General features: G+C 40.4%; 2 protein-coding genes across 2 annotated transcripts in view; one reads left to right on the plus strand and one right to left on the minus strand.

The window, feature by feature from the left end:
* The window catches only part of PRMT7 (protein arginine methyltransferase 7), a 44,581-nt gene extending 34,526 nt beyond the window's left edge, over positions 1-10,055 (plus strand). The window contains exons 20-21 of the transcript XR_015222566.1: positions 8,710-8,815; positions 10,026-10,055. The gene's annotated coding sequence lies outside the window, so the exon portion shown is untranslated. The remainder of the gene's footprint in view (positions 1-8,709; positions 8,816-10,025) is intronic.
* The window catches only part of SMPD3 (sphingomyelin phosphodiesterase 3), a 32,293-nt gene continuing 8,779 nt past the window's right edge, over positions 2,402-25,915 (minus strand). The window contains 6 exon segments of the mRNA XM_009984728.2: positions 2,402-2,503; positions 3,563-3,725; positions 9,090-9,153; positions 9,999-10,088; positions 13,691-13,846; positions 21,073-21,148. Coding sequence (XP_009983030.2) covers positions 2,402-2,503; positions 3,563-3,725; positions 9,090-9,153; positions 9,999-10,088; positions 13,691-13,846; positions 21,073-21,148 — 651 coding nt within the window.

Genomic DNA, 25,915 nt, shown 5'->3' on the forward strand with positions numbered 1-25,915 from the left:
GCAACTGAGAGTGAAGTTGATATCAAATTGTAATTTACATTGTTAGGAAAGCTATTAAAAATACTGTACCTTATATTTAATCTTACTACTGAGAAATTGCTGCTGGGCAGCACACAAATTGCTACTGATACTGTTTGTTTTTTTTTTAAAAAGGTTAATAAAATACAAGCAAGGTAGAAAACAGGATTAAAAGCACTGTTTCTGGTACAAGTCTTTCTGAATTGAGTGGAGAGATAAGAAACCAGAAAAACACATTGCACATAAGTGCACCCTCTGTATAAAGAGAAACATACAAAGTGGGAACTGGTGGTGCACTGGGATAGTGCACCAAAGTCTCTGATGCTGTAAACTTGAATTCCTAATTTTATCAAAAAGGGGAATTGAGTCTGGCTCCATTTTGAGTCCCCATGGGTTGGCACAGTACACTTTTAAGAGGCAGTCTCTGCTGAAGGGATGCCAGGACTGGAAAATGAGGCATAAAACATGTCAAGACTAGGTGCAGCGGGACAGCATGAGAAGTGACCTACTACCTACTTGGAATTAGCCAATACTGTTAGCCCAGTACTTTTATGAGTTTCACTACTTGCAGAATCAGGCTGATCTAAGTAAAAGTCTGTTGTTTACTGTTGCTAATTAAGCCAGTACCAAAGGCTGTGCAGACTGGGATTTCTAACTTGCATCTATTCTGATTTAGCTCAAGCTGATTCCTAGCAGGTGTAAACTAAACCAAAACAAGAGCATCTTCAGGAGTTTGTGGCCAGAGTAACTAAAACAGTTTACTTAATGGAGTAAGTGTAAGTATTAGATTAACTCTTCTCTTTTCAACATAGGGAATTTGTAATGCAAGGAAATAACACTAGAATTGAACAGGAACTAGGCAGAAGAAACTATCAGTTAAAATGCAAGGGGTCTCGTCATTCTGCCAGCGACATAAACGGGTCTGAATTTAAATCCCTAAAAAAATGCCAAGTCTTGTTATGGACCTGACTCTCAGCTTTTCGTTATTTGTGATAAGGTTACCGAGGCTGGGTAGGTCAGGTGGTGGGGATAAGATGGCAGAGGGCAGCCCCACATTTAAAAAGTTGGAGCAGAAAGAACATACGAATTAGATGGCAAGACCCCATTAAAGTCTGTGAGTGCATAAGAAATGGAGAATTGTCTCAGAGACATAAACAAACCCTCTGCTTGCAGGCAGTAGTGACCCAAGGCTCAGGGTCACAGGTCTATTCTCTAGTCACTAGCCACGCTACACTTTCCCTTTAAGTGTACTGATTCCTTTGGAAAACTGTTAGGTTATCCTGCCTTATCAGTCATACGCTGTTCTACACTCCTTCTCCCAAAATGTCACTTAACGTTTATTTTAACTCTATATCTAGCATGCATTTTACAAGCTATTTCCCACTCACTCTTTCTAGCTAAGGCAGAATGTTGGCTCTGGTGTTACCAATGGTACTACAGGAATCTATTCACTCTACTGTAACATACATATCATCCCATACCATAATTCAGAACTGCCCCACGTATGAGAAAGAAAGAAAGAAAAGACATTACAGGGGAACTGTATTTCTTCTTAAGGGCATAAGTTGAGCTTCAAAAGCTAAAGGCCCGATTCTGGAGTCGTCATTCAGACAAAACACTTCGTAGTTTCAGTGGGAACACAGTTGGAATCAGGATGGAACTGTGTTCTTAAAATCTTAATTCCAAATCTTTTAAGTATCCTTAAATTGGACAAGAAGATATCAGTCTGCAAATTGAATAGTTGTGGTTTGTTCGTTTGAAGGTCCATCTGTACTGACCGAAGGGTTGCCAGTCCCAGAATGCCTTGCTTTGGCTGGTATCTGATTTTTGAACTCAGTTCCATTCTGATATTCCCCATGGTATCTTACTGACTATTTTATCTCAGAGTGGCATGCAGTGCGGGCGCATGCTACTGATGCAAGCACGCTACTACAACTTTTACAGGCTAAAAAAAGAAAAACGCTTTAGCTTCTTAGTTATACAAAGAAATTATGCAAAAAACCATTGAGCAGCACTAACTCACAGACTAATTACAAACTAAATTGTGCTATATATTAGTATAAAAACATGTTTTAGTAAGAATGGCACTGGTTCAGAAGGAATTAGGACTTCCATCTTGGTTCCGTTCGGTCCACAGTGAAAGCATTGTAGTAGTACAGGCCTGCCCTGTTGCCTCAGCAACTTGTGACAGTGGCTTTTGGCCACAACCCCTTCCATTTCTTCCCTTTTTATCCTCCACCATTATTGGTACATTCTGGGAGTAGCCTGGGTCAGGTCTGGTCATCTTTCCTAACGTGGCACCAGAATAGTTCGTTCTTATCCTCTGATATTGTCTTAATATCGTTAACATTTCCCTCTTCTAATCTCTCAGAGCTGGTCAGTTTTAAGGGTCATCTTCTCCTGTAGACACCATGAGACGCATTGCTACTGGTAGGTGGTCTGTCAAGCCTGCTAACTGGGTAATAAAGCAGAACTCTTCCACCTCCTGCAGAAGGAGAACAAAAGTGAGAAAGAAAGGGTTGGAAAACTGACCTGTTGTACCACACACCAGGACTCAGCTTTCATGCCTCTTTTTAGTTTACTTTGAACTACCTTGCTCTATTAGTAGATGTATGGGACCAGTCTGGCTTGGCTGGGCTTCTGGTAAAGTATCTGGAACACAGGGCATGTGTATGTTGTGCTGTTGATGAGGTGAAGCATTTATATGGTACACAGTTGAACTGATCTGGATGAAATCTGCTGTACCTTTTCCTTCTGTTTACACTAACACCTGTGTTGTTCCACATAGACTTATCTGTCTATTCAGAGCAACCTGAACACTCACTTGATACAATGTAGTTGTCCCCTCCAACCGACCAGGTACTTACTTTGTCAATACCATGGGAATTGCTTGCAGGAAGCACAGATATTTTTAGTTCTCTTTATGCTGCCAGCATGAGCCTTATCAAAGACTTAATCTGGGTCAAAACCATTCAAACGTTGGGTTTGTTGCTGTTTGTGCAAAACGTAATCTGGGTTTACCATACAGATGTGCCACGGGCATGAAACAGAAAGCCTTAGAAGAACTCAGCTGCTGTGCCCAGAGAGGCACGCAGTCAGAGCGCAGACAGACTGAGGTGTCGTGCGCTGAGCGATGCTGAACTGCTCTCCTGCCTGCTCTTCTGCAGCAGCGGCAGCGGGCTATGGTGAGCAAGTGTGAACTAGTTTGCCAAGATTAAAAATATTCAGACTGCTGGCATGGAAAGCACATGGCATCAGCCAAAACACTTAGTCTGGCAAAAGTTTAAGGAAAAGAAACAAGGGGTTTTGTTTGTTTTTAAGAGTGGCATATCTACCAGTGCTGCTACCAGAATCCCTAAACTCATCTTCAGTTTGTTTATGTAACAAGTTTACAAATCGGAACTTGCATGCAAATGTAGAAAAATAGCAAAGCAGCAGGTTGTCCTTGGAGTATGAATTTGAACCCAAGCAGAACAGGCTGCAGTGCCATCCAGACAAGCTTTTTGTGTGAGTTGCGGCTCTTTTTGTCAACTCTGAAACTCACCACTTTCCATTCCAGGTAGAGACCTTCTTCTGTATAGAGCATGTAGTCAATCCTCCTCCCGTTTCCTTTCAGTGATGCCTTCCTCCCCTTTTGACTGGAACTGTGGTTCTTGCTGGTGGGATAGACTAAGTATCCTTTCCTTCCTTCTTCGCTTTCCAGCACCCTATTTCATTAAAAAAACAAGTGTTTTAAATGTTGCTCATTCTGTCCCTTCGTGCATTACGCTGGATGCTCTCCAGTTCCTGGCAAGGATAATGCCTGTCTGAAAGGACTGTTAAACTTGTAGAGCACATCATCTTCCAGATGTGTTTTCCAATATGAGGCTGTACTAATTGCTGACAGTGCTCTTAAAGCCTCACGGCGGGTTTGGCATCACTGGTGCTGTACTGGTGGACCTCCCTTGTAGCCAGGAGAACAGATGCCTGAGAGGAGGACCTTGCCTCCCTCCTGTCTGTAGTATTTTGCAGCCCATAGGCCCTATGTTGATTTCCAGTGTTGCTGAATCTAGCAGAGGAGGAAACTGTTTCATGGATTACTTCAGAACAAACCTCAGTATTTTGATACAAACCTCTCCATTCTGATCAGACCAACTCCTTCTGAAATTAAGACGGCTTTACTGACATCGGCATGGATTTTCACACGCATTTGGCCATGTGGTAGTTGTTTTGAGCAAGCCTCTGCATCAGTTACTGTGTCTTGGACCACAAGCTCTTACTTCTCTAGTAATGACAGCCTAATTTATTTGATTCCTGTATGTGACACTCTTCAAACTCCTCTACAGAGATGGACTTACTCGATGGGTGTGCTAGTACTGCCTCCATCTTGCATGGAAGTTACCCAGCCCAAGACCTTACACAGAAGCAGTCAAAATTAAGAATCAGTTCTCCAGGTGCTTATCTTGTGTTCAGGCAAATAAGCTGCAGCTCTCCCATTAAAATTTTAGTTTGGGTGCTTAAACCCTAACAGTAGGTTCTATACAGAAGACTATTAGGCCCGAGCAATTTGATCTTTGAAGTAGCACTGCTTTGAAGGTGACTTTGCACCAGATAACCCACAAAGGTCCCTGTCACTCTATTTTTACAAGAATTCTGTGTCGCTGTGCTGTTGTGTGTTGTTTTGCTGTTGTACTGGATTTAGAAGGAAACTGATTTACATTCTTGTATTGTATTTAAAAGATCTACCAGAAGAGTGCCAAAGGCAACAGACACCTGCATGTGCAGAAGCAGGAGCTCCATGTGTGGGGTATTATGCAGTTAATATCGAGTACAGTTGCAGCTGTTTTGCATGAGAACCGTGCATGCAGAGAGGGGCAGATTAGGTTGTGGTTTTGCTATATGACTTAAAACACAAACAAACTACTTTCAAACCACCTCCTTGAAAATTGTTGTCCTCTACTTACCTGCCAAAACCTGAGCTCAAGGTTCTGTGGTTTCCCTTGTAAGAGTTGATTACGCCATTAAGCTACATCATCAACTGTCGCAGGAGAAACACTGAGCCATGAACTTGGGTCTTAGCAGGTACAAAGCCTTTAATTTCACCTTGGAAAAAATAAGATATTTTTGATCACCCAGTTTTTAAGACTTGCTTTGGATGGGTTTTATGGGGTTGGGTTTAGGAATTTTTAATACATGCAGGTGAGAGTACAGAATAAAGGAAAACCAAGAGACAAACACCAGACTCTTGTGATGTGTTTCAGTGTTTGAGATTCAAATGGTTTCTCTGTCAAATTTTGTCTCTTTGGAAGGATCTGAATGGTGGCAGAGGGGACACAGGACTTGCTGCAGTTGATTAGGTCTCAGTAGTGTCTTAATCTGTGAGTTTGGGTCAATTGATGCATAGAAGTACTTTATGTGCCTTCAAAAGATAACAATGAGAAAATTCTGGTCATATAGTTATTTAATCAGAACTTTTCTAACTCCCTTTGGACTTAGTGAGGTATTGAAGGTTCTTAGAGTTTATTATAACCAGTTTATGAAAGTAAGCTTCTGTTCATGTATTACTCAGTTTTAGACTGTCATCTAATAACTCACGTTAAATTAGTTTACTGTCTGCACCCCATTTACTAGCTGATTCCACAAAGAGCTACTGCAAATGATTCACTTCCTGAAATTCTTTTTCTGGGTTCAAGCAAGCAAGCTCTTTGATGGGACTGACCTCTTTCAAAAATTGTATTTATATTGGCAAAGCTAATTAAGTAACAAAGCAGAAGAAACTGCTGATGAGTGCTGCAGTGCTACTGCAAAAAAAAAAAAATCTTATTTGCATTAATTTAAAAAGATGAATTTATTTTAGCTTCAGTTATGTCCTTTAAAAAGTCTGTGAATGCTGGGTATTCACTTAACCTGCAAAACGACTCACAGAAGGGAAACGTTAGTTTCAAATACATCAGGAAAAAGGAACTGTAAACGTGCATGCATCTGCTTCTGACCAGAACTTGTACCACGTTGTATGCAGTGGTCCGCTGTTTGTCTCTACAGGAAGCAGACACAACTACTGGACATGTGGCTATGCTGTGCTAACACTTCAATGCTAACAATTTAAGTGAACACAATTGATTATGACTGAGTTGCACAACTAAACCTGAATTTTGTCAGAATAACTGTCTTAATTCATAGGACACAAAGAAAGGGAGGATAAAAAGTAACTGGAACTTTATTTTTCCCTTGAAGGATTTTCAGTCCCAAATAACTGCAAAGTTTAAGTATGGAAATTCTGTCATGCAGCTTTCTGGCTAATGGTTTTGTGTGCAGTGCTGACCATAGCGGCAGTGAACAAGGGGCATGAAGAGCAGTATGTGTAAAGGAGCCATAAAGCAAAACTTACTCCCTCATCATAAAGCTCAAGGGACCATCTTTCATCCTGGTGAGAAGCACTGAGTTAAGGAAGACTTTTCTTCCTGGTGTTGCAGCCTCTCACCCAGAATTGTGAACCGCTGTCCAGCAGTGGAGACTGGAAAAATTTCCGTGTAAATCGTTTCTTAGCTGTGCTGTAATGTGCTCTCCTATGCCAGGCTCCACTCAGGGTTTAGAGATGAAAATGGGCTTATTCCAGTGCTTTGCTGGAAGGTGACAGTCATCTTTGTGAGATGGGATTGTTTGTGTGCATTTCATGAAGCCATTCTGAGGCAGGGCCTTGTGTGGTGGCTTCCTGCACTGTGGCAGGGCCCAGATTGTTACATTTAGCTTATTAATTATAGAACAATTATAAATGACTTGCTCGTTATTTGTACCAAGTATGTTCTTCTAGTCCTATAGTTTACGGATGCTGTACTTTAACATGAAAGAAATATTTAAGAACTAGTTGTTCTGCTGCTTTTATGGCCTAATTAGTTTAGTAATGTGAACTACTTAATTTTATTTATAAACTAGAGAAGAGTGCTGACGAAGAAACAATTCCCTGGAGAGCTTACATTGCCAATTGAAATGTCTGTTTTAAATGTTTTTAAAGCTTAATCAAGGTTCATTATTGAAAAATTGAGAACAGATTAATTTTAGGCTGTATCTTGTTTGCTGTGTGTATGAATGATACTTGTTAGTTAGACAGCCTCTGTGCTATTTAACATTTAAATCTCTTTAAAGCCCAGATTTCATTAATGACTTTAAATTTTAATGAACTTACGGGGAATTTTTATGTTTACCAGTCCCTTGCAGAGATGAAGGACTGACTCTGCCTCTCGTGGAAGCGATGGTTTCTGTAATATATAAGCACATCTACATAATGTACACATGCAGATCCCCATTTCCCTGCAGATCAGCGTAAAAAGCTAGTGGAAATTCTGGTCTAATAGAGGGTTTTTTCATCAGTTCAAGAGATTTATAACATATTGCAGAAAACTGAAAGCCACATTTAGTAGGCAAAAAGTTTACATATGTTCTGTTGCCAACACTCAAGAATATTCAGCTATCTCCTACTGAGGTGCTGTACATACACAGAGGTAGCAGAAGGAATACTCTTAAATTTTTATTGATCATTTGATGGCTCTTTATCTATCAGTCACGTATTTGTTAGTGGAACTTAACTGCTGAATAGGAGTGACTCTAAAAGTAATAAACAAAATACTCTAAAAGTAATTTGGTGACAGATTGTCTCAAAATGCTGCTTAAAAACACAGAGGGGTTTTTTTTTTGGTTTTAGTTTTTTTTTAATTTTTGTTTTTTAAAGAGCTCCAAGCCTGCTCTTGGAAGCATAAAATAGAATGTTACACCCACATACAGATTTGCATTTGCAAACTTGATTGTAGGGCCAAATTACCTTCCTTTTGCTTTCCAGAAATCCCTTTCACATGTATCAAATTCATGTTTTCAACACGTGAATAGAAACGCCTGGAAATTTTTCAGGCTCTTGAATGCGCAAAGTGTGACTTGCTGTACAAATCTTTATTTTGAATATAAACTAAAACCCAGACCTTCAGTCTAGAATTCAATTTCTTTGTTCAAAACCGATACAAAGACGACTTCAAGGGGTAGCCTTACCTAGTACATTCGGCTAAGTGTCCATCTATACCATGCACTGTACTCAGTGAGTAAAAATGCCACATAAACTGTGCCTGCACCATTCCATCACGTGTGTTAACTGAACCGTCTGCACTAACTCAAATAACCTTACCTCTTTAGTGTATTTTGGGTATGAACAGCTAGAAAGAACATCTTTATAGTTAGTCATGATAATGACATATTTAGCCCATTAAACGAGCCTTCAGGTAGAGAAGGTGCAAAAAGGATTATCACATTCATTATATGCTGCTTTAAAAATGTACAAAACTTATTAATTTCTCTCCACTGACACATTATTTACAAACAGTACAGGTATTCATGAAATTTATCTTAAGACTTCTGCAAATTAAGGGATTTTTTTGTATTTCTCATCAGTCCACTATCTCAAACCCAAGACACGTGTTTCTCAGGATCAAACACCCCTTAAAAGTAATGCTGCATTAGTTTCACTGGTAGCTATTAAGCCATATACCAAGTTACATCTGATGTGCTATTTAATTGCTCTCTCTATTTGTGAGCTTGCTTTTTTAGGTGGATTGAATTCTGCAAGCTTTGTAGAATGAGTATTGGTTGTTAGGTTGAGGCTGGTGGTTTAAACTTCATGGTTTTTTATTTGAGGAAAACTGCATTTCCTTTTGTTGCTGTCCTTTACAGTGCTGTGACCATGGAACTGGCTGCCCTGAAGAAAGACTTTCAGACAAGCTGTCCTCGTACCCTTTTTGGTAGCGCTCGGAGCTTCTTGCCCTATGGGCCTGTGCAGGTAGGATCAACTCTAGAGACAAAAACACTGACTGCAGTTTCATCTTTTCACCCATTGAAGTGAATTCTGTTAGACTTAGAGAAGCAGCTGCTGCTTTCCTTCCCTCCCCCTTCTCCAAGTACCCCAGAGTAAAAAATTTTGTTTGGTTTTGTTTTGTTTGTTTTTTTTACTGTCCATAAAACACCCCTCCATTTGTGAAATGGTAAATAGCAAGCAATGAACTGTCTTTTTAAGGAATTGTCTAAAGCATGCAGAAGGATTAGGAATTGCATACTTCTGTAGGTTATCTGGAGTGCACACTTCTTCATCATATAATCCTTCAGGATCCAACAAGGTACCTGTGAACAGAAAGGGAGATGTGACTTTTCCAGCATACCTCCTGGGACTTGTCTCTCAGGAAGCCTCCGGGGGCACAGGTGTAGAAGGAGAACATCTGTGTGGGGCAGAGGGGACTGCTCCGACTGAGATCACTCTGTGTTCCATGCTCCTCCATCCAGACCTCCCTACTGCCTGCAACCTTTCAAAACGTTGCCTCCACCCTTCCAGTTTCTCAGCCCCAATGTCTTTGATTTTTTTTGTCTTGTTTTCTGCTACGACAGAGTAACAGTTCCACATTCTTACCTTTAGTATCTTCACAGTTAAAATCCTCTAGAGAAAGTCTAATTCCTGATCTAAAACCTCACCAAGTCCAACTGAGTTTCACCAGGTATGAGTATCTCAGGGTTCCATGAAATCTTTTATAAGATGAACCCTACAAATTCATAGTGGTGTTGAATTGCTTTGTTACATCCTCACAATATTCATAGAACACCAAGTGGGACATTGTGATCAAAAGCTGCAGGCTTTCACTGCATGCAGAAAGTACAGAAACAGTAATTGGGCTTTGCCCTCGCCCACCCCAAGTAATCTAGAGATTATTTTAAAAGTAGAATAGGTGTGGGAAGGCATTCAAGTAGCTTGATACGCAAGTTCTAGAATGTGGACTGAAGTTTGAGATCGCTGTTTGGTTCTTGATTGTAATGCAACAAGACACCATTAAGGCTTATAAAATGCATGTTACAGAAATACCCCTTGTGAATATTTGGTCTCCAGCCAATTCTTACTGCTGGTTCGCTGCTTCTAGATGATGTGTGAGTGACAGACCAGTAAATGTTCATACACCGATAGCTAGAGAAGGTCTTACCGATTGCCCATGGTTTATCCTCCCCAGGACCGATTCGACACGGATCTTTGTAGTGTGTAAACAGAGAATGCTGCTGCTCCAGCTTGTCCTCTGCAGGGGAAGAACAAGCCCAAGAAAAGGCACATCAGCTACGTGTTGTAAACCTGTGACAACTGCGTCTTCTGCCACAACAGGAAAGGCAAGTCCTCCCTATTCGGTGTACATATATAGGGTGGATTTGAGCCAGTTCAGTAGTAGCTTTACTGCACAGCAATATCTTGTCTTGATTAGAAATTCCAGCAAATGCCTGCTAATAACAGTGCTTTCCTACAAAGTCCTCCTACGAAAGACGTTTTTGGGTAGTTTCTAGCTGGAAACTGAAGTGAAGGTTTTCTAGCATCTTTCCTTACACTGCCACTGCATTGCTTACACTGGTACCAAACTTCTGTTGAGCTAGATCACAGATTGGTGAACTGGACAGACTTCCCAATGTCAATGGCTGTTTGTGGGTGTATACACATCTCAGTAAGTTTGAAGATAGAAGCTTGTGCTTTACTTGCTTCAGAAGAACTCACTGAATGTTTTCCAAGCTATGACAGATAAGAGAAAGGACAGGCAATTGATAATTTGCTTAGGATGTTATCTAAAGCATTAAAGCCATTCTAAACACAATCTGTGTGACCTACCTAAGATAGATTAAAATTTTGTCATGATTAATTTGCAACTGTGGCACTGATAGTGACAAGTCACAGCTGATGAGACAAACTTCACCCATCTGACTGGAAGGCTTTTTATCTTATGCTAAAAGCTTTAGAAACATAATAGGCTTTTTCACAAGCAACCTGACAGTAAGTAACTTTCTAATAACGTTCCCACTCAGTGTGAACTCACGGTATGAATGTTGTCATGATGTTCTGCAAAGCTGGAGGGGAAAACTGAGTTGCAGAAAATTTGTCATAAGCAAAAGGTCACGCATGGACCTGGAGATCTTTGGAAACTGTACTGTCTACACATCTAAGAATAGAAGCTTGATATTCACTGAAACATTAATTACTTACAGTATAATCCACAGAAAATCGTATACAGAATTACAGGAAGCTGATTATTAATCTTAAAGTGTTCAATTCTGTGCAATGCTAACAAATGTCCCTAAAACAATGAGTAATGTAAAAACGGAGGAGAAAACTTTGAAACACTGCATTAATCTTGCTTCGTGCATAAGGAAAGAAAGCAATCTAAAAATAAAAAATGAAATAGCCAGCTTAATTTCAGTTTCCAGGCTGAATGAATTTAAAAGGGGAGAGGGATGTAAATAAGCTGCAGAGATAGCAAAAATAAAATGTTTTTTATAACCTACTTTTTAATCCTCTTTAGTAGTGGTTGCGATATTTACAACTGTTATTTGCAAAAGCAAATAGTTGTTTTCACTTTTGCTTCAAAAGACAGGTCACAACAGCATTAATTATACTCTATACTTGTTGTGCGAGATGTCGGTTAGATTGCCAGAACTTCTCAGGTGGAGAGTACTGACCATGTGTTCTGCCTCACAGCTTCACTCCCGTCTCTCCCCTCCCTCATGCTGCACTGTCCCGCTTGCTTTCCATTTGTGCTCTGACTGGGCAGTCTCCCCTTTGGTATGCAGCAGATTATTTCCTTGATGGACATGTTTGCCTCCAGGCCACTCCATCCATCCAACAATACTGGAAGTGAAACAGTCAGATCACAGCAGATGTGTCCGTTTGTATGCCCAGCTTCTGTCTCCCTCCATTGGGACTGCTGCAGTTGCCTTCTCAGCCTGTCTGTGCAGCAGCTTGGCTAGCTGGAGACCTGTTACTGACCACACTCCTTCCTTCTTTCCTTCCTTTTCTTTCTTCCTTCTTTCTTTCCTTCCTTCTTTCTTTCTTTCCTTCCTTCCTTCCTTCTTCTTTCCTTCCTTCCTTCCTTCTTTCCTTCCTTCCTTCTTTCTTTCCTTCCTTCTTTCTTTCCTTCCTTCCTTCTTTCTTTCCCCTTCCTTCTTCTTCCTTCCTTTCCTTCTTCTTTCCTTCCTTCCTTCTTCTTTCCTTCCTTCCTTCTTTCCTTCCTTCCTTCTTTCCTTCCTTCCTTCCCTTCCCCTTCTTCCTTCCTTCCCTTCCTTCCTTCTTCCTTCCTCTTCCTTCCTTCCTTCTTTCCTTCCTTCCTTCTTTCCCCCCCCTTCCTTCCTTCCCTTCCTTCCTTCCTTCTTCCTTCCTTCCTTCTTTCCTTCCTTCTTCTTCCTTCCTCCCTAAAACCCACTACAGCTGCTACCATTGTATATTATCCTAATACATGTTTGATTACCTACAGTATTCTGTAGCCATTACCATTCCCTGTTCACCTCCACAGTGCGTAATGGATTCTTCTGCCACTCAGAGCACTTGCCAGCACCTTCTCTGACCATATTGCGTTTACTTTGGATCATAGTTGGGACTAATTTTTTTTGTACATCTGAACTAGAAACCAAAGAGCGATGTTTTTGGGTTGTGGTCTTTTCTATCCAATTAAATGTTTCTCCAGCTTTGCTAAAATCTTCCAAGTGTCTGACAAGTCATGAGATTAGAGGATACTAGTTATTTTTGAGATCAGACAATGCTTGCTTTTTGTTTCTTAAAATTATTTTTGGTACAGCTGCTGCTCTCAGCCTCAGTTACCTAGGCTTTATGACGACTATAGAATTCATGCTAGATGCTGTTCACTAATTCACCTGTTAATCCACAAACTCTGGTCTGAATTGCTGAATCCCACTTGGAGTGCTGCAGCCTGGGCTCACCTATCCCCTGCACATCTCCCTGGTGACACAGCACACCCTCCCTCACTGTACCTGCCTTGTGCTCTTTGTGTCTCAGTGCTGCCGTTTTGGCCGTCACGCAGAAGGCCTGTGTCAGCCTGGCGGGAGGCTGAGCGCTGGGCAGTGCCGATCGGCAGTCGGCTGCCAGCGTATAAAGCCAGCAAGGAGCTCTGCTGGATGCCTGGCTGTGCGAGCAGCAAGGCAGGGAGGATACACAAACACAATGCTCTGCGCTCTATGTTGGCAATTTAACTGCTAACAGAGCACAATATTTATCTCTGGAAAAGGCTGTCCTCTCTGGGAATTCACCACCATTAATGATGGTTTTGAGGAGTTCTTTTTCTAGTACCTTCAGCATCTAAATATAGAAAAAAAAAATTCAAAATTATTAAAATAAGAAAAAACAACGAAGTACACAGCATCAGTTAGTTTTTTCCAAAACTGATTCATTAATGTTTAGTTCTCTCTGCAGCATTAATCTCCTATGTCTGTTTTATGCACTATCAAATTATTTTAACTGCATGAATTTACTACTTTCCCTCCACAAAAGTCCTGTAACATACGTCTCTCATTGGTAACTAAAATTTTAGGCCCAACAGGTATCTACCTAATTCTAGTAAAGCTAAACCAGTGTATCTGTCCTCATTATTGCTGCCGCAAGTCACGAACTACTGCCCTTTGTGCCTTAAAAAACATCATGCTTAGTAGCTCAGCAGAGCTCGTAAGAGTGCGCAACTCTCCTCGGCTCATCTCAAGCTAGTAACTATTTTAGAAGTATCTGTAGCAATTGAGTATTTCCTTGCAAAAGCCAGTCACAACCTGCTTCCTGTGGATTATAGCAGCATACTAAGAACTTTCCTATTCCTTTTTGGAATAGGTGGACACCAGGAAAAGGAAAACCTTGTCTTACCAGAGGAGCAGTTATCAAAATTGAGATCTCCACAGATTACATCAAAAGCCACCAGCTCCTCTGGATTGGCTGTACTGGAGGAGGAGGTAGATTTTCTGAATTCAGACAGCCAATCTTGAAGCATATCCAGTTGCTCACATCGAACAGTAGTATCTCCTGTAGCAAACAAACAACCAAAAAAAGAAGACAGACCTCCTTTTAGCATGTTACTCAGCCACATATTAGTCGCTAAGCTATTGCTAGACATCGTGAGATAAAGGGTGCAAGATAAAAAATGGTGTGGCTAACAGTATACTCAGTACATAGTGCTTATGAAGTTCAATAGGAACCACGTTCTTTCGTGATTTAAATATCTCCTTCTGGAATCAATCAAACTAGGCCCATCTAAAGAAATAAGAAGACAAAGCATCTGTGCTGCAGCCAGCCAGCCAAAATGATGATGTTTCTAGCCTCAGGAGGAAGATGATCTGATGCATGTTTATAGTCAGGAGTTCAGAGTTAAAATCCTACCTCAGACAAAACTGGAGAGCATGTTCTGCAGTAAAGCACTTCGATCCTTTTTTGCTTTGCCTTCTAATTTTTAAAAATTAAAAATTTAACTTTCCAGTGTTATTAGTAAACACATCAATGGTAAATTCAACTTACTCAAACTGTAGTAGTCCATCTAAGGAAGGGTTCTATTTGTGTTCAAGTAAGAATGCGTAAACTGGAAGTATTTTTTTGTATTTTTAAAGGTATGTGTAGACACAGGTTTAGGTAGGCAGTACTTTGGAAATGAAGAACCAGATCCTTTTCCGGAGTTGCAGGGAAGTTATGCTAGGCTACATGTGCTGAGGATGTGCCCCGTTTTATAGGATTGATAGGAAAGGGTCGAGATTGACTGGTTGCCAAATATTTTTTTTTGTAAAACCATCTGACACACAAACAGCTCTTCAATTATAGCAACTAACCACCCTTAATTTCAAGCTCATTAGGTGACATGAAGTCTAAGAAAAAAATAGTTACTGGCTCTTTTTAAATGATTACAGCAAAAGCTTGATGTGGGGAAATAAGCAGGAAGAGACATGTTCTAGAAGTAACTGTTTAAGATATTGTCTTTCCTTTCCTTTTATTTTCACTGTAGCTATAGTTAGGAGTTACAATTTTGCTTGTTTCAGACTTTACATGATATGTCAAGTCAGGACATTACTTTTCTTCAAAATAAAAGATTTGTTTTCAAATGCTGCGATGGGAAGGAAAAGCTGCAATCCCAAAATGACATATTCTGACTACAATTTTATTTTAACCTAATTTACTACTTTTTAATAGCTAGCACAAAGGTGTAGAACACAATTAGAAACATGAGTTATGTATGTCCACAGCTGCTTTCAGTGGCCAGTATAGAGATGGTGAATATTTAAGACTACATCCTCACAGCCTATTAATCGCTCCTCTCAACTGCTGCTGTCACCAGCACTGTTAACAGACTTCTAAAACGTGACTGTGGCTGCATTAGCATACACACAAACGTTAGGCTTTAGGACTTCACTTTCCTACCACTAGTAACCTGTGAAGGGCTGGATTTTCAAGAACATCTCGGGAGGGAGGGGGGAATGTTAAAACAACATTTAAATACAAACTGAATCAGAAATGTTCAACAAAGCATGATTGATACAATCCTAAATAATTAAAAGAAATAGTGAAAAGAACGTGACCAGGGAAGGAGAGAGCTTTAAGTAGGTTCTGACACTGACTCATCTCTTCGGACTGGTAATTCCAACAGCAAATAATGTGATTTTTTTTTTTTTTTCCTCCACTCTTGCATTATTCCCAACAAATCTGTACCAATTGAGCTGTAATATAAAAGCAGGTACAAGCACTCCTGGATCTATTGACCTTACAGTTTCTACTTACTTGCACCTCAATTTCACACAGTACCCTAATCGCACAGCTTGACACAAATCCAGACCAACGTATCCTTGGGAAAACCCCTTGCACAAGAAAGCCCTTCAGTGAAGACGTAGCTAGACAAAAGCACAAGAAATAGGTCACATGGAATAAAACAGCCTGGAGCAGGTGACACTAACCACAAAAGGTATGCGTGACTAACATGCATATACATTCTGCTTAACTAAAGATACAGATGAAATTACAGATTCAGAGAAAGCATGAGCTTGAAAAGGACCTCTGGAGATCATCTAGTCCAACCTCTCCGCTCAAGTGAGGTCACCTACAGCAGGTTGCTCAGGACCATGTCCAGTCAGGCTGTGAACAGTTCCCTGGTTAGAGACTCCATAACCTCTGGGTGACCTGTTCCAGTGCTTAGTCACCCCTGCAGTAAAAAACGCTTTCCTTTGGTTAAGTGGCGTTCCTTGCATTCCCAACTCGTGCCCATTGCCTCTCGTCCTGTCACTGGGCCCCACTGAGGACAGTCTGCCTCCATCTTCCTTACACCCTCCCATCAGGTACTTACACAGTTCGATAAGATCCTTCCTGAGCCTTCTCCTCCTGAAGCTGAACAATCCCAGCTCAAATTCATGGACTGTCCTTCTTTTGCAGTATCTGAATCTTTCTATCCTATCTCATATCCTCAGGCCAGTACTTTCTTCTGGCCTGCCTTTGTTTCCTCATAACATAAGTTTTAAGCATGGTGCTTGTTGGCAAGAATGCAGTAACGTCTTGCTCACCACAAAGTCTCAATTATAGAAATTGTTTTAACTGTCTAAAACCGGCTTTTACATCCCTGAATTGCGAAGGTTTTTTTTCATTTTGTGAATTATCTATCTAGCATGGCTTCACTAGGATGAGTGATAAAACGATGCAGCCATTACCATATGGGCATAAAACTCAGGCATCAACCTGTCACAGAGCAGCGTGAAGAATGTGGCAAACCCACTTAACTGAAACACACAAAGGTAAAATTCTACAAAACAGAAAACTCTTGAGAAAAACAAAAGATAGGCAAGAATATTTTACAAGGATATTGGGAAAGGTGTCCGGTAACATGCATTGCTATTATTAAAAAAGCATTAACTACATAGCGACGTACATCTCCCTCGTTAAGAATGCTGAGCCTCTGTAGCAGCACTGTACACTAGATAACCTCGGGGCTCTACAGACAAACAGCACCCTTGGAACTCTCGAAACAGATGACTGACTTTCATTTCTTCTTAGCAGAAGTGTACAACTTGTGATCCTGGCATCTCTGATTATCCCCACTAGAGGTCACAGAAGTAATTGCACTTCAGTGCACTGTGTGGAGTGTGCAGTGAAGTGAGCTACATTTCCATGACAAAAGATGGGATCCTCTAATGCGACTAGAATATAACTGTTTTCTGAGATTAATATTAAACTAACAGTATCCAGCTCACTGCAGCTGCACAGCAGGTACTGCATGGATTCGTACGCAAATGTTTAGTACTAGTGCTCCCAATGAACAATAGTTTTGGAGATGAAATACTAATCAGACACCTAAGCAGAGGAGAAGCCAAACTTGAATCCAGAACAATCAGGGGAGCAGACATTTCAGAAACCACTGCTGAAATGAAATAGCATCAGTAAACGTTAACAGAAGAGAACTAAGTAGTAACTCCCAATACTAACATTCCACTTCTCATTCCAGTCTTCAGCTGTAATTAACCATTCAGATAGAATCACTGATCTCATTGACTGCCACCAGTGATTAACTAGAGAATACAGATTTGTGTTAATTGCTTTACTTACTTTTCCTCAGTAACTGGCCTGGAAAAATGCAAATAATTGTGTTGTGACTGGTTCCTGCAGTCAGCATTTCCGAATCCTTTGCAAGTTCCCTTCCGCTTCAAATTTTGTGGAAGGATGAAAGGGCTGTGTGGGAAATCTCCGCCAGCATAAATAAATACTTCCCCTTGGTTCATTATAGGATAATCCTACTTGCCCTTTCCATTCACTTTGGAAACGCGCAAGTGAAATCCTGGCTTCAGTTAGAACTGCAGGTAGGCACTAGCACTGGGGCAGACAGTTTTGTCCTGCTCTGAAAGAGGTTAGAAGGAGCACTATGGTGGCTAACAAAGCAGCTGACAGGCCTAGTCAGAGGAAATAAAGATCCAGTGGAGGTTTTTAAAACCAGAGTTCTCAACACTGATAGGCACTATGGGATATATTGGCAGGGAACCTGGGAAGATGAGCAAAAAAAGCTTGTAAAGTGTAGGATGTAAAGCCTAGTCAAAAGGAAAAAATGTTTCCAAGTCACAGCCAAAGGCTTCAGGTAAGCCATGAGACAGGCTGTCACACCTGACTGTGACAGATTACGCAAAGCCCTACGCTTGTAATGCAGTTAATCCAGGATAGGCTGGGAAAACAAAATAAAACCAAACCACCCAAAAAACCACTTCTATTCTGCTGGGTTACTTTTCAGGCGAGGTCCCCAGTCAAGTGCAAGACAGCCTACAACAGCTGCGTTAGCACAACTGAGAGGAGGGGGCAAGGGCAGGCTGTCACGGCATGGATACACCAACTCGGCCATTTCAGAAACATCTGTGGAATCGCTGCCTAAGGATGCTTAGCTCTGAAGTTACTCCCAGTTGCACAGTCAGAATTTCAGACACTGAGGGATCTCTCTCAGTCCTGAGCCAAGTTCTCCTTAAGTTGTCTGTAGGCTTGTGGAACCTGAAACTGGTGCTAGAGAAGCACGAGTTGCCAGTACCTGTACCGCTAAGGACCGGATTCACACTGAACACAAAACAGGGACGTGAATGCGGTTATGAGAGAGCATCCAGCATGCTACATCATCCGGACCTGGGCTGGAGTAGTTTGATGGCTTGGTGGGGTGTCTGAAAGGCATGATGCAAAATGGCTTGCCAAGTGGGTGGATTCTAGGCTGCAAAACCTGTCCAGAACATTAATCACTGACTAACTGGAAGACATAAAAGAACCACATAAACTTAACAGCCCCTTGGAAAATAATTACATTCAAGTCTCATTAAAGGATCCCTTCATTTGTCCCTGAAATGCATAGTGGAAACGAAGAGCTGCTTCATAGCACCATTCAGTAATCGTAGAGAATTGACTGGATAAGCTACATCTAATTCTTAAGTTTTATTAAAAAGTGAATGTCACAACTGAAAAAACAGTAATTGCTCAGAACAGAGTTGAGCCAGCATCTCCTGAAAAAAGCATTAGTAGTTCATCCCTGACCATAAGCAGTTGGATCCCTTTATTTTATACTCATACAAGTATCAGAACTGTCAAGTGTAAGTTTATGTATCCCAGCGGAAGCCACGCTGCACTCCGCCGTGTATGACAAGATGATTTAAATGGCTAACCTTTTAAACAGTGCTTGTTTTTATAGACACCTCATCTTTACATCGTTCAACTGGTTTTTGGAGAATTTTTTTGGTGTGTGAAATGTTATGAATCAGATGATACAAATCAGAAAGCACAGCTCTGCCAAACTTATAAACTTTAGTTTTCCAATTCATTACATAAACTGATATATCAAAGGACAGTTAGACTCTTAAATCATTGTCTGCTATATTTGAACATAGTTTGAACCAGATAAGCCTGAGAACACAAAGCAAGAACATAAGTAGGAAAATGAAAGGTTGCGTTTTACTCTTGAAGAAGCTTTAGGCTGACTTTGAAAATAGAACATTAGTTGCCCATTCTTATTCCCTCCTCTTTAATATTCTAGGGATTTCACAATGTGGTTATCAAAGACTAACTGAGAATACACAACTAGGTCGGAAGAAGGAACAGGACTAAAATGGAGGTTTATAACCTAAACTAGAACAGCAGCAAATCTCAGCTCCACAACAGCAATCTCACAGTACATTAGCATAATTCCAGAGTTAAAAATAGAAAACCAGTGCAGGATGTCACATTGTTAAAGTGTAGCTGAAAAATTCATGACTCTTCTTTAGAACTATCCAGTCTCTCTAATGTACTTCAGGGACTGGCAGTTTTGTTCCCAAGTCTGTCTCTCTGCAGCTGGAGCACTGACAAAGCAGAAGGAATGCAAGCTGCCGGACTGGGTTACGCTAGATGTGCTGTAGTGCACAGGTTCAAAGTTCCACCATTTATAAAACATTCCTGTCTTGCCTCAGTCTGCAGTGTACATGCTGTCTTCAAGCAGGCGAGGAGGGCTGCGTCCTGCTCTCCAGCTCTCAGGAGCACGAGAATCGCAGCTGCATCAACTAAAACTAAGGATATCCACCCCTCCAGCTAAACTAAATTCTGATCTTACACCAAGTCAAGGTTTGTAGATTTGGCTTTTGTTTTATTACTACACCTACTCTAAGTATAGAACTGATAGTTTGATGCAGAAGGTAGGAGAGATAAATGGAAAATTTTCCATAGGCATCTCTAAGAATTTCAAGTACTTGTCAGTTTTAATTGATGAGTGCTCAGGCGAACAGCTAAAATGGAGAAGCATCTTGATTTCAAAACATATGCACCACAACACTAAAAATGGACTAAAACATCCCAAAGTTACTAATTTTTCTTTGCTATGCTTTCTGGACTTGGGTTGTAAAATGGAGATAAGGCCATCCATCTACCTCAGTCTTGTTCTGAATATTAATATTACAAGGAGAGCTGAGAGTTGAGATGCTATCATAAAAAAGGGTTGTAAAAGGTTATAAAATGGTTGAAGAGGTACAGGCTCCACCACAACCTGACAGAGCTACATGAGATTCCAGTCTGGTTATGGGAAGCATTGGAGCCCACATATCTCACAGACACAGAAATCTGCTATTAAAGAATATCTCATTCTTTTTAAGATAATTCAGTGAAAATGCCAAAAAAAAAAAAAAGCCTTCCACACCTTGCTAAGAGTTTTTTCATTTTATTTATCTTTTAATGACCTTAGAAAATACTGTTTCGTGAAACAAAGGACACAGAGTGTGCTGTGTCACGCTGTAGTAAATGTAATAGTGGAACTAATTTAAACATGACTGAGAGAATTTTTCTATGAGTGTATTAACTTGATAGCCATTTATGTATTAAATTTGCAGATCAAAAAACAGAGAATTTGGGCTTATTCCAGCTGCTGATTTCTGATGGAAAAACTGTCTCAACTTGTATCTTTTGATAATCCCTTAGTTACATACAAAGAAATTTTAGTTTACATGCTGATACTCACGGGTTCTTAAATGCTGTTAGGTAATGATGATAGTAATGTATTTGCTAGAATAACAGTATTTGGTTAAGAAGCAAAAAGAAAAAGCTCTCAAGGGATATTTTTTGTTTCTGTCCTGTAATAATTACTCCGAGACTGAAAACGTCAGGGTTTGGGGATATACTTGTCTGCCCTTCTTTCTTCGCTATTCCCCTGCTATCTGCAATGCACTCTGCGCTCTGTCAGAAATAATGGAGGAACAATCCTTTTTAGTATTGCACAAGAATTCCACCAATTAGGACAGTACCTGCAATAGCTTGCAAGTGAGTGCAGGAAATGTATCCCACAATTCTTTGGTCCTGAGGTGTACTTCCCACTTGCACCTGGAAGGGAAGGAAGAAATAAAAAGGTGATTAATCGAAGAGCTCATACAACTCCACTTCCAACCCCAGCTGTGCAGCCCTTATACACAGTGTTGGCCTTTTTCACTACTTTTTCCATCTAGATCCATTTTGAGAAAAAACTCACCAAAAAGCACCACCAGAGACACACACTGGGGCTTACTGGGGTTTCACTTGCTGCTATCACACTGACTCCTTCCAGATCACCACTACTTTGGCATTTGGATTTGCAACACGTGCAAAAATTTGACTTTCTCCTGCTTGTCACAATCCCATCAGTTCTCTGTCCCAGCTGCACTGCCACCCTTTTGCATCCCAGCTCTTCTTCACATGCAAGATTCAGACCCACCACCAAAGTGCCATGTAATACTATCAGCCCTAATCCTTGTTATCTGTGTAAGACTAGAATGCAGGGAAAAAGTGTCAAGGGAGTCTACAGAAAAAGATAAAACATGAAATAAATATTGGCTTTGACCATGTTTTCTCCATTCCACAGCAAGTTTTTATTTTGGTGAATTTTTTTTTTTTTTTACATTCTTCTACAAAGGTGTTGGGGATTGTTGCTATGTCTCAGCAAAGCATTTACATTCTTCAGCTCACAACAGCAGCCCCGTGTCTGTCAAGCAGATGAAAAACCACGTGCACCCCTGCTCTTACAAGCAGAAGAGGCAGGGCTTCCAGGGAAGCTGGAATGGTGTAAGTCCTCTTCTACATCATATGCTACAATCTTTTAAAATATATTTGCTGGTGGACACTCAAGCAAATTAGAATCAAGTTCTGGTTTAGGTTTTCAACTGTATTGAAGGTTTGGCAGTTCAGGACTTGCACAGGTGAAAATCAAAATTCCCAATGATTTGAAGATCAAGATTTGGATTGAGGAAAGAAACTAGTTTGAGCATATAGTTTTCCTGTTGACAATTATCGTGGCAACACTGCATGGATTTCTAAAGAGAATGCTCACAGAGGAAAGCTGTACCCAGGGCTCAGAATACAAAACCCACTGATGACTCCTTCTCAAGGCTAGGCTCATGGTTCATCTGACACCTGGACATAACAGGCAGAGCTCCATTCATACAGGTACAGTTTTGTCAGCTTGGTTGGTTTTCTTGTTTTTCATCTCCAAGAACAATCTGATTGATTCTATAACTGGAAAGTCAGCTTTGCAGTAAGTGAATTTAGCAGTCATTGGTACTCAACAATGCCGCGTTAACTTTCAGTTTTTGTTCCACTAGAAGAGTATGTAATAAACAACTGGCATTATTCAGTCTTCAGTCTGTTCAGTCCTCTTTGAGACAGTTTTCCAAATGGATATTGATGGTGTTCTTACTGCTGTTCCCATACAGTTAACCTGCTTAAGGGAGGGTGATGGCAAAGGAAGACAAGGAAAATACACACCATCTCTGGTGGATCTACCCCTAAGCCAGAGGATTCTCCTAAATTCAGAAGATGGTAGCAATTTCACAGGATATGCCCATGTGCTGAATGGCTATTAGTGACTAGTGTAGCAGCTTCGCTACACAGACCTCTTTCTTCCTCGCTCAGGCTGCCTTGGTCTGAGTAGATCACACTGTCACAGGTGAATGAAAAGGGCATTCTCTCCAATTTTTTATGCAACATATGCCATTCCAATGGAAAGGTGGGAAAACAGTAGTTTATATTCTCTACTATCTTCTCTACTATCTAGGGCAGGCAGGTGCATGAATTATAGTTTCCAAACTTAACATCAGATTTTCTCTTCAACACTGAAAACTATAAATAGTAAAGTCTCTTCTAGTTTACAGATTTGCAGTGTGTCCTGCAGTAGAGAAAAAGTGTGCATGTCTTACATCTTTCAATGCCATCTACTGTACCCACACTGAAAATACTGCACATAAAGTTGTCTGCCTTACAGCAAGAACGTGCTGCTTATAATCCTCTTATTGACTAAAGCAGATGGAATCGTTTTCAGTGTCTCTATCCAAAAAGCATAAAAGATTTAAGTCTAAAAGCTGAACATCCAAACATAAATTACCAGTCATTTGAGTAAAGAAGTCAACTCAATTGGCTTTAAAATTTCCTGTGCAGCTTTAATGGAGTGCCTGACAAGGCCTCATTCTCATCAGCCAATTCTGCACAGGATCACGCTCATTTCCATTAATCGTAAATAAAAATGTATTGTACAGTGCACAGATCTATACGGAAATGGACTTGGGATCTTCACTCTCGAAGAACGACAAGAGTGACCTAGAGAAAGACTGACTGCTGCTATAACACAGGGGGGGCGAGCACAACAGATGCCCCTCAGGGTTGCCACCACAGAGGGACAGTGCCCCAGGCCTCTGTGCTTGACAGGACAACGGCTCCTTTGCACATACTCCTGAGGGGAAAAGGGAATTCATCAACACTCTGCTAATTAAAAAAAAAAAGGCAAAAAAAGTTCAAAAGCAAGAGCTGAAGACATCACATAATTAGAATTTCCTTGGAAAGTGCCAGCACGGAAGTACACCCAAAGCAGCTTGTCTCCCAGATTTCACATTTCCTCCAACTTTTTTGACCATTGGGGTTGCTTTTCTTTTTGAGTGGCAGTATTGATATAAACCGCCAAGCGGGCTCAAAATGAGTGTAATCATATTGGAGACAAATATTTGTGACAACTACTAGAAGAGAAGATAAATATCCTTGCAGCCTCCTAGGCAATTCCCAGCTACAGCAGAAGCACCAGTTTATTAAATATGGTCTGAAATAAAATAGTAAGGAAAATCTGATTATTCAGTCTAATTTGGTATTTCACAGATGGAAAAGGACTATGGGATGTACAGACAGGAAAACTGCTTGACCTCTGGAATATTACAAGCCCTATAATTCTGCATGAAAACATTCCTTTGTGTGGCCAAATACTGTAGCTACTTTTAGACTGTTCCATTTTCAAGGGTATATTATTGTGATGACTCGGCCCGAGCAGCCACGTGGCAGTCCTGCAGGAAGGCAACCCTGAGCGTTCATTTCAGCCTGCAACGTGGATCTTGGCTGAAAGGTTCCACCTCCACCAAACCAAGTCAGCGCTTCACAAATATAATTTTTGCTGCTTAATGCAGAAGAAACTTCTAAATTCACATTTACAAAGAAAATACATGTAAGCAAATAAGCCTGAGTGGCTGCTCCACCATAAGCCTGACTTAAGTTCACCTCAACTGTTCTACACTAGTAGCTCTGTACCAATAATACATTCATTGAATTACCCTTCTGTAGAGAACTACTTCAGATACTGCTTTCTAAAAATCACTGCATAGTCTTAGTTGTGTCATGGACCACTCTTCTATGACTATGGAAATTTATAGGAAGGTAATACCTAAACATATTTATAAGTTCCCATGTTTTAAAATAGGTAATTATTAACAGAGTTAATATCCTGTTAAACTCTCATGTTACCTAGAGGTAAAATCAAATCTGAGAGAACATCTTTGTGGCTTAATAAAGTGTCCCAATTACATAATTTTCACAGAAACAAACTAAGATTTTTCAATATTATGCTGAAATATGCAAATCTATTCCAATTCTCAGTACATTTGCAAAGGCAAATGATACTAGTCAAACATTTGGAAGCTAGGAGTGGGTTCTGATCCCTGTTACACCACTGAACATTCCATTTTGTTAGCTGCTGGGGTGGGGGGGGTGTAAAAAGCTCACTATGGATGAGAAAGAGGCCTTTTCCGGTAAAGGGGAAAGCCTACTAAGGAAGTGTTTGGAATTCAAAATGCCAGTTTTTACTGCTACATATTTACATTTGTTCCCTGCCTATAAATTAAATAAGTAAGTGCAAAATGGGCAGCTCTGAATTTTTATTTTCAGAGTACTGTGTCAAGTACACAAAAGTACTTCACATCAAGTACTTGGATGAAAATATTTCATCTCTATGCTATAGCACATTAGTACAATCTGTTGGAGAGACCATGCTGATCCTGTGCTGTACTATGCAAAATTGTGTATATTCCTCTAATTGTGTATCAAAACCTTGTCCTGTATGAACTAAGGAGTAGTATGTCCTCCAGTTAGACTGGTATCAGGTAGTAACCAGTGCTTATGAAGGAAATCAAGCCAACAGGCTATGACAGAAAGATTCTTGTTGACAACAAAAAAGCATAATGAGTAGCAATGGTTGAAATTTTAGAGCTAGAGTGAAGGAAGCAACTTTAAAATCAATCACGTTACTTGCTATCATGGGAATTTTCTGAGCTAGCTGGAAAATCCTGCACATCTCATGTTTACCATACTCCAATATAGTAAGTATAAAAAGTCACAAACATGACAAATGTCTTGTCTTTAACAGTTTATATTTACACACATCTGTCCCAGCAGTATGTCTGGGTGTCAAGAAAAGCATCAACAGATACTTAAACAAAACACAGGGAATGGTACTTGAATACCAGGAGTACTTTTTCAGTACCATCTTAAAAAACAGCTTCAAACATGGCATTGCTGTGTTAATAAATCAATCAGCTACTTGGAAGGAAATGTTCTTTAATACTTAAAAATTTGGGCCGTGCCATGCATGAGAAATCTCACTCCATTAAAGCATCAAACTAAATTCTCAAATGCTGACCAGTATGTGTTACATAAAACAAAAGGTTTGTTATGAGGGGAACTTAAAGCTTTATTGACATTTTCTAGAAGAGTCACGCTGACATTGAAAAAAATGCTAACTAAAGTGGACAGGTTCTTAAATGTGCACCCTGCAATACAAAGGGTTATCCAAGTCCAAGCGTATGCCAT

This window comes from Tauraco erythrolophus, chromosome 15 (genome assembly GCF_009769465.1).
Source record: "Tauraco erythrolophus isolate bTauEry1 chromosome 15, bTauEry1.pri, whole genome shotgun sequence".
In the NCBI taxonomy this organism is placed as follows: Eukaryota; Metazoa; Chordata; class Aves; order Musophagiformes; family Musophagidae; genus Tauraco; species Tauraco erythrolophus.